The sequence below is a fragment of the Callorhinus ursinus genome, unplaced genomic scaffold, assembly GCF_003265705.2.
Source record: "Callorhinus ursinus isolate GAN/ISIS: 27379988/994484 unplaced genomic scaffold, GSC_fseal_2.0 scaffold34, whole genome shotgun sequence".
Lineage (NCBI taxonomy): Eukaryota > Metazoa > Chordata > Mammalia > Carnivora > Otariidae > Callorhinus > Callorhinus ursinus.
The window spans coordinates 13,963,452-13,978,718 of NW_027397096.1; the positions used below are offsets into that span (position 1 = coordinate 13,963,452).

General features: G+C 47.8%; 1 protein-coding gene across 3 annotated transcripts in view; it reads left to right on the forward strand.

The window, feature by feature from the left end:
• RNF43 (ring finger protein 43) overlaps positions 1–15,267 on the forward strand; it is a 64,714-nt gene that overhangs the window by 38,175 nt on the left and 11,272 nt on the right. For all 3 annotated transcript variants that reach the window (XM_025851029.2, XM_073879555.1, XM_073879556.1), the window contains one exon: positions 10,273–10,395. In XM_025851029.2, the coding sequence (XP_025706814.1) occupies positions 10,273–10,395 (123 nt within the window). The remainder of the gene's footprint in view (positions 1–10,272; positions 10,396–15,267) is intronic.

Genomic DNA, 15,267 nt, shown 5'->3' on the forward strand with positions numbered 1-15,267 from the left:
CCCGGACGTGGCATGGCAGGCACAGAACACCTCCCGCTGCATGCACCTGGACGTGGCATGGCAGGATAGAGAGGGGACTGGGATTGAATCCTGGAGACCTCCACCTCCTTTAACTAGCTGTGTGACCATGGGCAGTCTGTGACTTGAGTCTCAAATTCCTTATCTGTGAAAAGGAAGTTTTGAAGGGCCCCTAGAGGCATGAACCAGGCCCAGCAATTAGCAATTTATATCTCTTTATAAACTGTATGGCAGCTGGATTCAAATGAAATTTTATTAATTCTTTCAGCAAATACTAAGGACCTCCAAAATGCAAAGCCCCAGGCTGGACTTTTTTTTTTTTTTTAAGATTTTATTTATTTGAGAGAGAGCGAGCAAAAGTGAGCAAGATCAGAGAAGGAGAGGGAGAAGCGGAGAGCCAATAAGAGGCTTGATCCTGGGATCCTGACCGTAGCTCAAGGCAGACGCCTAACCTACTGAGCCACTCAGGCACCCCGCCCCCCCCCCCACACACTGGACTTCTGATGAGCTCATTTTCCCTCTCAGACTTTGTCCCCTTGCTTCCTCTTGGAAGCTGGCACATCATTTCCGTTCTCTTGTCAGCACTCTTGCTGACCTGTCTGCCGGGAGTTTTTCTGGATCAAGTGAGAAACACGGGAGGCCTCGGTCACCCGTCCTCTCTCTGCCAGTCTACTCTCGTCAGGGAGCCCAAGGCTTGTCCAGCCCACCGATACTATTTTCTTTTGTACTTTAAAAAATTACACAATTAGGCAGGAATACCTTTTCTTGTTAAAAAATTAACATAATAAAGGGAAACTCCTTTTGACAATCTCCCAGCCTCCCAGGTTAATTCAGTAGGGAACTCAGCCATCTCAAAGATAGTAGTGACAGGCTAAGGTAAGGAAGATAATAAGGTCTAGAGGTTTCCAAATCCAAGCCTGATCAATCACCCTTAGGCTCTAACCTGTGGTTGTGAACATTGACCTCTTTCGATAAAGGATAAGGTGACCAAACTGGGCCTCCCTGGCTACTCTGGAGCTGCGTGCAGGAAGCCGCTGCTTCAGGCCCATCTGTTTCCCAATGCCCGAGCTGCAGGAGCTTGACTTTATGGTACTGGTGTGTCCTACTGCTAGAGATAAGAGTCAGGTAGTTCTAAGTGCAGGTAATGGAGGTTGCACAGGAGAGATTGATTATAAAATCTGAAAAGAGGAAATGGGGAGAAAGGTGCCTTTGATGCCTGGCCAATGTTCCTGATTACAAAGGCAAAATTGTAGCAGGCAGTAAAGTTACCTGTCCAAGGCCTGGGTGAAGGTCCGTATGTGGAATCAGAACTAAGAGGTTATTGCAGCAGAGGTGGGGGCAGGCGGGTGGCTGGAAACAAGAGACGGTAAGAATTGCTTGCAAAAGCACACACCCTAAGATGAGGAGATGCCGCAGATAAAGAAAGACCAGCATTAAGTTTGGGGCTCTGTTGAGCCCTGGAATGCCCTTTGTGAGGAGGTAATGAGATCACATGGCCTCCTTCATGGGAAGGAGGCGGGCTGAGAACTGGAAGAGCTTGTTCAGTGGGGTTTGGAGGGCTGAGCACAGGAGGGAAGTGACCGTGGATAATGAGCTGCACCTTGTAGAACACTGGCATTCAGAGGCACTGTTGACAATCACCAGGGGAGTAGCACTCAGAAAGGTCTTTGTCCCTTCCAGCGACAAGGAGAGATTTTACTGTTGCAAATGCAACAATAAGACAACTACCATTTAATGAGCATTTACTGAGTTTTGGGCTCGGTGCTAGGCACTTATATCCATTATCTCCCGTCTTCATGATAATCATCCCATTCTGCAGGCAAAGAATGTGAGGCTCAGAATGGCTAAATAACCCGCCCAAGGTCACACAGGCAAATGATGGAGTCAGAATTGGAGCCTTAGGTCTGTTTTGGAAGGGAGGGAGAACACCAGAACAAAGAAGTTAAAGGAGAAACACAGAGACATGGAGAACAGATCCAAGAACAGGAAGTACAACGCACACTGCTGAACATACTGCTGAAGGACAGTATTCATGTCTTTACATAGGTGTGTAAAATACGTGCGCAAAGCTGACTTCTCAGCCTGAGTGGCCTGGACCCTGAGAGCCAGCTCAGGCTCTTATGCATTTGCCCCTCATGGCAGCATCTGGGACAGGGCGTCCTAACGCCTGGCCTTTCGGGAAGACACAGATAGCCAGTCCTTAAGCCCATCAAGTGTTAGGGGGCCCTCCCCAGCCACACCTCCCTGAATGCTACCAGCCTCTTTCTCTTGGCTCTTCCTGGTGTCACTGACAGGACAGGGGCCTCCTCCTCATTAGGAGACCTTGCATCCTAAGGAGGCAGGTGCATTTGGATCTATTTTCTTCTCAGGGGCCCTCTTTCCAGCTGAAATCCCCTGGAGGAGGGAGCAAAGACAGCCTGTGTTACACCCAAGGAAGACTGAAACTGCTTTGCTAGGTAATGAACAGTATCCTGCTTGAATGATCTTTCTTTTTCTTTCCTTTTTTCTTTTTTCTTTTGGTTTTGTTTTTAATCTGAGAATATTTGAAAAAGTCTTACTGTAAAAGAGTCAAACCATACAAAAGTGTAGTGAGTGTGGTTTTCATGCCACAAATATAACTATACAAGAAATATGTTTTCTTTTTTTAAAGATTTTATTTATTTATTTGACAGAGAGAGACACAGTGAGAAAGGGAACACAAGCAGGGGGAGCGGGAGAGGGAGAAGCAGGCTTCCCGCTGAGCAGGGGCCCAATGCGGGGCTCGATCCCAGGACCTGAGATCATGACCTGAGCCTAAGGCAGACAGACGCTCAATGACTGAGCCACACAGGCGCCCAAGAAATATGTCTTCTTGAGAGCTTCCCCTCACAGAGCAGCTGAAACAGAAATATCTAAAATACCCCTCTGACATTTGTCCCATGCTGGTCACCACAAATGTGCCCATTGTTCAAGCACAAGTGTTCCCTTGGAATCCATGGAGGTGCATCATCTTTGCCTGGGTCCAGCCTTCCGGAATCTACCGCTCCTGGGGCCCAGTCTGCAGATTCCCACAACTTGGCATATCCCCAGACTCTGCCCCCCATCCTGTAGGATTCCAGGGACTCTAATGGCCCCCACATCACCCCCATACACACTCCTTTCTGCCTCCAGGACACTCACATTTTCCTCAAGGAGTTCAGTCTTTCACAAAAGCCAGGAAGCTAGGTCTTTAGCAATACTTGCTTTGGGCAAGTTCCCGTGAGGCAGGGAAATAGACGGAGAGGCTCTCTTCTTGGACTGGCAGGAGAGAAAAAGAGAACAAATTATAAATAGCTCTCATTCTTTTCTGTTCTTCCAGCTAAAACCAAACTCAAATTGATATCTTGGTATATCATCCTGTGATTGAAATGTTCAAAGCAAAACGCGGAAGTCTGTCTTCACTGTCTTCTCTCTATATCCTCTCCCAAAGCCACATTGCCAGAATTTTGGTGTGCAGTGTGTTGCCTTTATAGTTAACTGTCAGCTGTCTGGTTGTAGACCTTTAGTACTTAAGTATTAAAATATTGACCGAGTACCTACTGTGTGGCAGGCACTGAAGGGGCAGCGGGGGCCAGTTATAGCCTGGGGGAGAGGGAAGTAAGCAGACATCTGCGATACCACCGCGCAGAGCTGTGATGGGCGCAATCCCGCGTGCTGACGGGGCCCAGAGGAGAGGCCTCTGACCTATCCTGGCAGAGCTGCAAAAGCCAGAAGTGTTCAGAGACATGAAACACGTTATTTCTGGACCATGGGTTGCAAGGGGGGAAGAAGTATGGGAAGGGAATGGTAAGCCCAGAGCAGGCAGAGCCTTCTACGCTGTGCTTATAAATACAGACTTTGTTCCAAGAGCTATGAGAAGCCTTTTGAAGAGCTTAAAGTGGAAGAGTGACACACTCAGGTTAGCATTTTAGATCACTCTGGCTTCAGTGTATAGAACTGTGGGGGGAGATGACCCCAGTTAAGAGGTTATTTCAGTAGACTGGAACAGCCTGTATTAGGGTAACCAGAGCAGGATCGGAAGAAAGAGGACACAGAGGGGACATGTTTGGGAGATACGATTGTTAGGATCCGGTGATTGGTGGCTGTTGCTAGTGGGGGTACGGGTGAAGGAGCGAGCGGAGGCTAGGAGGACAACCTCTGGCTTGCGTAGCAGGCGGATGGCGCTTCCGATCCCTAAAATAGGGAACACAGGAGAAGCAGTGTTGAGGGATAAAATGATTAGTTCCATTTTGAACATGCTGAGTTTGAGATGTCTCACTTAAGGGTCTTCAGGCAGACACGTCCAGGCCCTACGTGTTGGACATTTGGCCTGGAACTCGACAGGTCTGGGCTGCATATATGTGATCAGCGATCTCTGTGTGGAAACCAAAGGCATGCACTGGCTGGGGTCCCCCAGGGGGTGCATGGGGAGTAGAAAGAGAGGAGGGCCGAGGACAGAATCCTGGAGGTTGCCACCAATATTTCAGGGACTCGTTTAGGAATGTAAAATTAGGATGGCCATGAGCTGGGGGAAGGCATCGTGTTTTCAAAGTTTAATGGAAATTATTCTTAATTTATTATGATATTTTTTATATTATCCTACTTTTCATTTCTTCTGATCTCAGCTATGTAATTCTGGGCATGTTACTTAACCTTGGGTTTTTTTTTTTTAAGTTTTTTAAAAATTCTAGTTAGGTAACATAAAGTGTGTTATTAATTCCAGGTGTAGAATTTAGTGATTCAGCACTTCCATACAACACCTGGTGTCCATCACAAGTGCCCGCCTTTATCCCCATCACCTCTTCAGTTCATCCCCCCACCTCCCTCCCCCCTGGGTACCATCACGTCTCTACAGTGAAGAGTCTGTTCCTTGGTTTGCCTCTCTCTCTTTTTTCCCCCTTTGCTCATCTTTTTTTTTTTTTTTTTTAATTTGACAGAGACAGCGAGAGGTTACACAAGCAGGGGGAGTGGGAGAGGGAGCCGAAGGCAGATGCTTAACAACTGAGCTACCCAGGCGCCCCTTTGCTCATTTGTTTTGTTTCTTAAATTCCATATATGGGTGAAATCATATGGTATTTGTCTTTCTCTGAGTTATTTCGCTTAGCATAATACTCTCTAGCTCCATCCACATCATTGCAAATGGCAAGATTTCATCCTTTTTTATGAATAATAGTCCATTGTATTCATATACCACATCTTCTTTACCCATTCATCAGTCAGTGGACACTTGGGCTGTTTCTATAATTTAGCTATTGTAGATCATGCTGCTGTAAACATCAGGGTGCATGTATCCCTTTGAATTAGTATTTTTGTATTCTTTGGGTAAATACCTAGTAGTGCAATTGCTGATTGTGGGGTAATTCTATTTTTAATTTTTTGAGGAGCCTTCATACTGTTTTCCACAGTGTCTGCACAGTTTGCATTCCCACCAACAGTATAAGAGGCTTCCCTTCTCCACATCCTTGCCAACACCTGTTGTTTCTTGTGTTCTTGATTTTAGCCATTCTCACAGGTGTGAGGTGATATCTCATTGTAGTTTTGGTTTACATTTCCCTGATGAGTGATGACGAGCATCATTTCATGTGTCTGTTGGCCATCTGTATATCTTCTTTGGAAAAATATCTATTTATGTCTTCTATTTTTTAATTGGATTATTCATTTTTTTGGATGTGGAGTTGTATAAATTTTTTTTCCTTCAAATTTTTATTTAAATTCTAGTTAATCCACACACAGTGCAATATTGGTTTCAGGAGTAGAATTCAGTGATTCATCACTTATATACAACACCCAGTGCTCATCACAACAAGTGCCCTCCTTAATGCCCATCCCCCATCTAGCCCATCCCCACCCACCTCCCTCCATCAGCCCGCAGTTTGTTCTCTAAGAGTCTCTTATGGTTTGTTTCTCTCTCTCTTTCTCTTAGAAATTCTTTATATATTTTGGATACCAACCCTTTATCAGATATGTCATTTGCAAGTATCTTCTCCCATTCTGTAGGTTGCCTTTTAGTTTTGTTGATTGTTTCCTTCACTGTGCAGAAGTTTTTATTTTGATGTAGTCCCAACAGTTTATTTTTTATTTTGTTTCCCTTGCCTCAGGAGACATATCTAGAAAGAAGTTGCTGTGCCCGATGTCAAAGAAGTTACTGTCTGTGCTCTCTTCTAGGATTCTTATAATTTCAGGTCTCACATTTAGGTCTGTAAACCATTTTGAATTTACTTTTGTGTATGGTGTAAGAAAGTGGTCCAGTTTCATTCTTCTGCATGTTGCTGTCCAGTTTTCCCAACACCATTTGTTGAAGAAACATTCCTTTCCCCCATTGGATATTCTTTCCTGCTTTGTTGAAGATTAATTGGCCATATAGTTGTGGGTTCATTTCTGGGTTTTCTATTCTGATCCATTGATCTATGAGCCTGTTTTTTGTGCCAGTACCATACTGTTTTGGTGACTACAGCTTTGTAATATAACTTGAAGTCCAAAATTGTGATGCCTCCAGCTTTGTTTTTCTTTTTCAAGATTGCTTTGGCTATTTGGGGTCTTCTGTGGTTCCATACAAATTTTAGGATTGTTTGTTTAGCTCTGTGAAAAATGCTGGTGGTATTTTGATATGGATTGCATTAAATCTATAGATTGCTGGGGCACCTGGGTGGGTCAGTCCGTTAAGTGTCTGCCTTTGGCTTGGGTCATGATCTCAGGGTCCTGGGATCCAGTCCCACATTGAGCTCCCTGCTCAGTGGGGAGCCTGCTTCTCCCTCTCCCTCTGCCCCTCCCCCCTGCTTGTGCACTTTTTCTCTCTGTCAAATAAATAAATCTTTAAAAAAGAATAAATGAATCTGTAGATTGCTTTGGGTAGTATAGACATCTTAACAATACTTGTCCTTTCAATCCATGAACAAATGTCTTTCCATTTCTTTGTGTCATCTTCAGTTTCTTTCACCAGCATTTTATAGTTTTCAGAGTACAGGTCTTTTTCACTTCTTTGGTTAGGTTTATTCTTAGGTATCTTGTTCGTTTTGGTGCAGTTGTAAATGGGATTGATTTCTTTTTTTATTTTTAAAGACTTTATTTATTTGAGAGAAAGAGCACAAGCAGGGGCAGAGGAGAAACAGGATCCCAGGACCCTGGGATCATGACCTGAGCCTAAGGCAGACGCCCAACTGACTGAGCCACCCAGTTGCCCCAAATGGGATTGATTTCTTAATTTTTCTTTCTGCTGCTTCATTATTGGTGTATAGAAATGCAACAGATTTCTGTACGTTGATTTTGTATCCTGTGACTTCATTGAATTCGTGTATCAGTTCTAGCAGATTTTTGGAGGAGTCTTTTGGGTTTTCTATATATAGTATCATGTCATCTGCAAATAGTGAAAGTTTGATTTCTTCCTTGCTGGTTACTTAACCACTTAATACCTCAGTTTCCTCATCTTTATTTTTTTTTATTTTTTATTTTTTTAAAGAAAGTTTTTTTTTTTTTAAAGATTTTATTTATTCATGAGAGACACAGAGAGAGAGAGAGAGAGAGAGAGAGAGGCAGAGGGAGAAGCAGGCTCCCAAGGAGCAGGGAGCCCGATGCGGGACTCGATCCCAGGACCCTGGGACCATGACCTGAGCCGAAGGCAGACGCTTAACCATCTGAGCCACCCAGGCGCCCTTCCTCATCTTTAAAATGGAGACAGTTGTTTCTAGCATTATCATCATCATCATTAGCATGGACAGTGGAGGGCTGACTCTGTGTTCATTTGGAGTTAACATGACTCCAGAGGCTGGAGTCAGATAGAGCTGGGTTCTAATCTTGTGTGACCTTCACTTCCCTGTGCCTCAAGCTTCATTCTCTTCTTTAGATGGGGATGATCACAGCTACCTCATAGTGAGATAACATCTAGAGGGCCTGGTATGCAAGAGGCATAATGGCTAATTTCCTCCCCTTCCCTCTTCCATAGCTTTTCGTTCAGGACCAGACAAGTCTGGTGACTCTGACACTAGGTTTTTTCTCCTGCATCTCATCAGAGGCTTCCTACAATATAGCACTGCTTTGTATATGCTGGTTCCCTCTGCGGAGGTCTGGGGGCAGAGTGGTGGTTAAATATTTGCACATCTTTCTCTAAAAACAACTCTTCTCTGAGGTGACTGTCCCCCTCAGTTGACTCCCTGGCCAGTGAGAGGCGTGTTGGAATTATCTGAAGAAAGCTGACCATGGGTCGTGGTAGGGGAGCAAGCAAAGCAGTAGACGCCCATGGCTGCAATTTGTCATTCCTGAAGGAGGATCCGCCACCTTTTGTTCTGTTGGGATAACTGACTTCTGCCCGCTCACCACACCAGACAGTCTTCTATCAGCACCTGGGAGCTCCTTCTCAAATGCAAATCTGCAGTTTCTGCTCCTTGGTCTGGTGCTTGCTGACCTTTCCAGCCTCATCTCCTGCCTTCCCTTCCCCACCAGACCTAACTGCCTGCTGTCCCTCCCAGCCCCCTGCCGGTGCCTCCGTGCCTGGGCACAGGCTGCTTCCTCTGCCAGGAATGTACCTTCCCCCTTCCTGGGGATCCAGCGGGTGAGCACATACCTATTCAGTACCCAAGGGAGCACTGAAGTCACTCTGCCCTCCCACAGACCCTTGAATGAACCTGCGTCATAACATCACAATACAATGTGTTTGTACACTTGTCTTCTGGGCTTCTCTAAGGCAAAGATTCTATCTTACTTATTGTTGACTCCCCCATGGATCGTACAGTGCCTGGCACCAAGGAGGCCTTCAGTGTTGGTAGAATGAAGAGATGAAGGGATGCCTGGTTGGGCAAATGGGCAGACAGACAGACTCATGGGACTTGCTGAGACAGGGGTACAGACTCACTGAAGTGAGAACAACCTGGGCCCTGGACTTTTTTGGGGGCTGGTGGGGGGATGTGTGTAATTTTTCTCCCACACTAAACTTCGGTCACCACAAGACTAGTACTCCTTAAATTCTAGGAGCAAGAATGGCACTCTCATCTCAACACCGCCTGGCGGAAGATGTGTATTCACAAGGCTAGACTTCAAAGCAAGGTGGTGTGTGTGTTTGAGAACCCACTATGTTCAGGGGACTGCAGGAACACAGTGAGAATAAATAGCATGAAAGTGTCCTCAAAAAGTCACCGCGCTCTTAAATCCATCATCGGCATTGGCATCTTCAGAACATCCTCATAAATTCAAAATGCTGTCTGGTTCCTCTGATGGTTCTTTCTGGAAGTCCTTTAGACTGCAGCAGCAGGAGAGAGGGAAGTATGGGCACCTCCCTCATACAAAATCCCCTTTCTTGCAGCATACACTGGGTTTCCACCACGTAGGAACCTCTAGCCCATAGCATTATCTAGGGCCAAATAAATCATACTTTGTTCTCACAGCACCCTGGGAAAATTAGATTCAAGTGGGCGTTTGAGTCACCTTGAATGACAAGCGAGTATACAGAAAGGCACTCCTGTCCCTCTGCAGAGGGGATCCTCTGGTCTGTCAGCACACATCGGGCCCCCTCGCCCCTGAGTCATTTCTCCACACCGACTGGGCTAGGGGCACAGGGTCCTGGACTGGCCCTGCCACACCCTCAGAGCAGAGGTGCTGGGCTGGCTCCTCGCCACTGCATCATTCCTGAGGACAGGACAAGCTCCCAGTAAGTGTGACGTTTAAGGCTGTTGGCCAAGCCTCATCCGCAAGTAGGGTCTTCTCCCTTCCCGTGCCCTGCTTCATCTCAGGTTGGGCCCACGGCAGGGGCAAAGGGAGATATTGAGAGGAAAGGGGCAGCACCAAGTGAGAAGACCCAAGCCACGTGAGAGATGAGGATCTCAGGGGCACCCCGAGAAGGCAGGAGGCACTGGTAGCACCCAGAACTGCCCTGGGAGGGCATGGAGGGAAGGCAAGATTCTGAAGGTACTGACGTGGGCTCTTAGCCTGGGGCTTTGGAGCATGTGGAAGAAGTAGGAGGTGAGAGAGGCTGGGCCAGTGTGAGGGTTGTTGGAGGAGCTTTGCAGCAGACTCTTCATGGAGGTCCCCCTTTTGGGCACCCCTCCTGCCCCCCACCTCCACGTATTCTTGGCCCTGGCACCCCTGAAACGACACCTGATGGTTACTAGCTTCCTGTGAGGCCATCAGATAAGAAGACCCACTCCTTCATAGCACTATGAGACCTGCTTGGTCCTTGCCTGGAACAGTGGGCAAGTGCTTGGCTCCCACCACTTCCTGCTACCCCCTAGAGCCTCCCTAACCTCTCTTTCTCTCTCCCTCTCTCTGCAGTCCCACCCCCTGTACCTGTGCAATGCCAGTGATGACGACAATCTGGAGCCTGGATTCATCAGCATCGTCAAGCTGGAGAGTCCCCAACGGGCCCCCCGCCCCTGCCTGTCCCTGGCCAGCAAGGTGGGTTCACACCTGACCCCCACACACACTCTGAACTTCACCCAGATCCAGGCCACGAGAGGCCCCTTTGTTCTCTGTCCCCTTGTCGCCTAGCAGTGATGTGCCCAGTTCACTCAGGTTTTCCTAACTCATGATGGGTCTGAGAGGGGTGGAAATTCAGGCCCCCGTCCTTTCCCCACCAACCACTATCTACCAGCAGAACCTCTGACTGTCATCTAGGGCATGCTCCCCGCCCCATAACCTTCCCCATCACCTGGAAGTTCCTAGACCCCTTCTCCTGCCCAGCATCAGAGCAAAAAGGGGTCAGCTGAAGGGCTTTTCCACCTCTCAGAAATATTAACTGAACATATGCAAGAATAGCAGAAACAGAAGCTGTTGCCCTATCTGTAAACAGTTCACATTCTTCCTCCAAGATGGCAAATGGGGGGCTCTGCATTTCCATGGGGCACAGCTGGCTGGGGCTGGCAGCAGCTGCCCTCCCCCCCCCCCCGCCCCGCACCTGGGCTCTCCCCTTTGCCGTGCTCCTCCCTGGCCTGCTACCTCAGAGGCCCTGTGAACATGTGCATTTGTGATCCCTGCTCTAACGTTACTTACTGTTCTCTGTGCTCTGACTGTGGGCCAGGTGGGACAGATACTCTCGTTTACTTTGCGCAACAATCAGGAAAGCTAGACATTTTTATTCTCTATTTGACATGTGAGACAAGTGAGGGTCAGAAAACTGAAGTAACTGGGGCGCCTGGCTGGCTCAGTCAGTGGAGCATGCAACTCTTGATCTCAGGGTTGTGAGTTCGAGCCCCACCTTGGGTGTAGAGATGACTAAAAGAATAAGGAAACTTAAAAAAAAGAAAGAAAGAAAGAAAGAAAAAACTAAGTAACTTGCAAGAGTTACATAGCTAGGAAGGGGTGGAGCTGGGATTTGACCTAAGCCTTGTCTAGTTCCCAAACCTGGGCTTTTAATCTCCCTGCCCTGTTGCCTCCCATTCGGGCTGGGAACACTGAATGTATATGAGAAGATTCTCATGGTGACCTAAGCCAGAGTGTAGTTAGATTCTGTGCGGCAGACTCAGGTCGACGTGGGGCAAGGGGTCCAGCTCCCCAGTGTGGTAAAAGAGGAAGCTGATGGTCCCCAGCCCTAGCCGGTGCACCTGCTCATTGTGCTCAGGCCCAGATCCCCCTGGGGGTTTCCTGATCCTCCTGAGGTCTGCTTCCTGAGCCAGGAGTCCCAAGAAAACAGCCTGCATTCTTCTGCGAGCCCACCAAGGGGGGCAGGGTTGTGGACGGGATTCTGGATGTGGCCCCACACGTGGGTGAAGAAATTCTTTTTTTTTTTTTAAAGATGTTATTTATTTATTCGACAGAGAGAGAGAGCGAGATCAGGAACACAAGCAGGGGGAGTGGGAGAGGGAGAAGCAGGCTTCCCGCGGAGCAGGGAGCCTGATGGGGGGCTCGATCCCAGGACCCTGGGATCATGACCCGAGCTGAAGGCAGACGCTTAACGACTGAGCCATCCAGGCGCCCCCTTTTATTTTTTTCGTTTAAAGATTTTATTTACTTATTTGACAGAGACAGACACAGCGAGAGAGGGAATACAAGCAGGGGGAGTGGGAGAGGGAGAAGCAGGCTTCCTGCCGAGCAGGGAGCCCCATGTGGGGTTTGATCCCAGGACTCCAGGATCATGACCTGAGCCGAAGGCAGACTCTTACGGACTGAGCCACCCAGGTGCCCTGTGGGTGAAGATACTCTGCTAGGCTGGCCGTGCTGATGCAGAAGGGGGCCACGTGGGGATGTGGGAAATGGGGGCCAGGACCCACCTGGAAGAGGGAAGAGCATGGTTTCTATGCAAGACTGTGTGGGTCTTGGGGCACCAGGGTGACTCGTTAAGTGGCCGATTCTTGGTTTCAGCGCAGGTCATGTTCTTGGGGTGGTGAGATCAAGCCCCACGTGGAGCCCCCCCTTCATTGGGCTCCGTGCTCAGTGAGGAGTCTGCTTCAGGATTCTCTCTCCCTCTGCCCCCCCCAAAAAATAAATCTTAAAAAAAAAAAAAAAGACTGTGTGGGTCCTTAATGGCAGAATTTTGAAGTTACCCTGCTTTTGGCTATTTCACTTCCCTTGCTTTACAGGATATGGGCAGATGTCATTCATTTATTCATTTGGTAGATGAGTGCCTAGTGTTTGGTAGTATGAGTGTGAGGGCAGAGAGTGTGCGTGCGTGCCTGTGTGTGAGATGCCGAGGTGGGGGCGGGGAGAGAGATGGAGGAAGAAGGGCTCAGAAAAGCTCTGCTGTTCTTCTAGAGCAGTGTATGATTCCCCATACCTGGGAACACCGGGCCACGGCAGGATGCCCTCCACGCGGGAGGTTTCCTTCTGGCCCTTGGAGGAGCACACTTCGGGGGGAGAAATAAGGCACGTGCCCAGAGGCTCGCAAGTCAAGGAGCAGATGGTCGGTGCTCTTTGAGGCACTTTACCATATTGCGCCTTTGTTTCCTCCGCCATAAAATGGGGCTTTTATTTTCTACCCCAGTGATCATTGTGAGGATAAAAATGATGTATGTCAAGTACCAGATAGTGCCTGAGCTAAAACAAACACAGAAGCAAAAAACCATTAGGGGTTCAGAAGAAGTGCCTTGGCTGCTGCTCTGGGACTTGTTTTTCTTCCACAGCCTTTGCGGTCGCCACTCATGCTTCCTGCCCCCGCACGCGCTCCTCGGCTTCTTCATATGGGGCTTCTCCCTCGCCTCTGTGGGCGGGGCCTCTCCTCGCCTCTGTGGGCGGGGCCTCCTCGCCTCTGGGGGCAGGGCTTCTCCTCGTCTCTGGGGGCGAGCTCGCCCTGGGAGTTCTACAGCGGGTCAGGTGCAAGGCTTCCCTCAGGCCTCATCCTTTGACCTCACCGAGCAGCTCCTACCTGGGGTCTCCTGGCCCAAAGGAGGTTTGTGAAGGTAGTAATGGAGGTCTCTGAGCTACTTCCAAGATTTCATAAGTCTCACAAGTTTAACTAAAATATTTGTTGCTTTTGGTTACAAGTTATCTCATAGGAAAATAAATTGTACATAATAAATGCAGTTAGTTTGGTAAAACATTAAAAAGAAATATATGGCTGGGGTGCCTGGGTGGTTCAGTCGGTTAAATGTCTGCCTTTGGCTCAGGTCATGATCCAGGGTCCTTGGATCCAGTCCCGCATCAGGCTCCCTGCTCAGCGGGGAGTCTGCTTCTCCCTCTCTCTCTGCCCCTTCCCTGCTCATGCTCTCTCTCGCTCTCTATCTCAAATAAATAAATAAATAAAATCTTTAAAGATAATTAAAAGATAAAAAATATATGGCTTATGGGAGGCATAGGGGAAAGGTGGGTTTTAGCGATAAAAGCTTGAAAACTGCTGACTTCAATCAGCTCTGCTCAGGAATATCTATTAGTATTAGTGGTGTCATCACCATCAACAGAGCTTGGGTTCTTGAGCTGGTCAGCCCTGGGCCTGAAGCCTGGCATCTCCACTGCCCCTCAGTGTGACCTGGACATTTTAGCTCACCTCTCTGGGCCTCTTGTTTCCTCATCTGTAAAAGCGGAATAATAATGGGACTTACATCATAAAATAGTTATGAGGATTTAATAAGACAGTGCAGATAGAAGCTCTTAGCCCCATGCCAAGCACATAGGAATCACTCAATAAATGATCACAATTATTACTATTCTCATCATCATCCCATGCTTTTATAGTTAACAAGATTGGGTATTTTCTCTCATTGGCACCTCTCTTGATCTTCTCTGAAACCCTCACCATAATTTTTCTGGACTCTTCCATTCCTGTCACTGCCCCCCATCCCCCGACCCCTGCCTATCTAGTCATCCAAATTGGTTTCTGTTTCTCTATTAGCAACTCCACAGCCATCCTTGTGATTACCCAGGCCCTAAACACCTCATGCCTGGACTAGAGCGATGGCCTTCTACCTGGTGGAAGGAGCTGGCTCTGGAGGCAAGGCCCTGCCTCTCTTACCATAGAGACCACTACCTGGTAATCAGGCACTTGGAAGACTGAAGTCCTGAGTGGGAATCCTGCCTCCATTGCTTATCAGCTGTGTGTTGCTGGGCAAGTTGTTCAGTCTCTCTGAGCCTCGGTTTTCTCAACTCAAAACTGGATGGACTGTCTTACAGAGTTGTGAGGAGTAAATGAACTCATGTACCCAAAGCCTGTAGTAATAGCTGATATGACAATAACTAATACTTAAGGGACACTAATTATGTACCAGGTACTATGATAAGGCTTTATGTGGTTTAATTTATATAGTCTGCAAAACAACCCCGTGAAGTAGGTCCCATTATTATCCCCAGTTTACAGAAAGGAAAACTGAGGCATACAGCAGTTAAGTGACACGCTCAAAGTCTCACAGCTAATAGTTGGTAGCAAATTCAGGACTCACACCTGAGCAGTCTGGGCAGAGTGGGTCTCAATATAGGTTATATCCCTTCTCCTTCCTCCTACCCTTGCTTTCGAGCCCAGGTGAATTCCACCTCTACTACTGAATCTTTCCTGCCTGGCCCAGCCCAGCTAGCCCATTAGGGGCAGAACTCCCTCTCTTCTGGCACACTGCCAGGGTCTCTGTCTGCTTTACTCACCAGGTTTTAGGGGAGGGGGAAACCAAGGCTCTTTCTTCACTCCACCCCCATCCTCAAACTCAGCTCACTTTTATTGTGTATTGAAGATTTGTGTCAGATCGTGTGTGTGTGTGTGTGTGTGTGTGTGTGTGTGTGTGTGTGTGGTAGGGGGAGTGGAGGGAAGGGCTTTCTGCAGTGAAGAAAGATTTGGGAACTATTGGCCTATTTCATTCATTTATACTCTAGAACGTTATCAACATTATGTTATGTATATGCCTTGTCTCTACA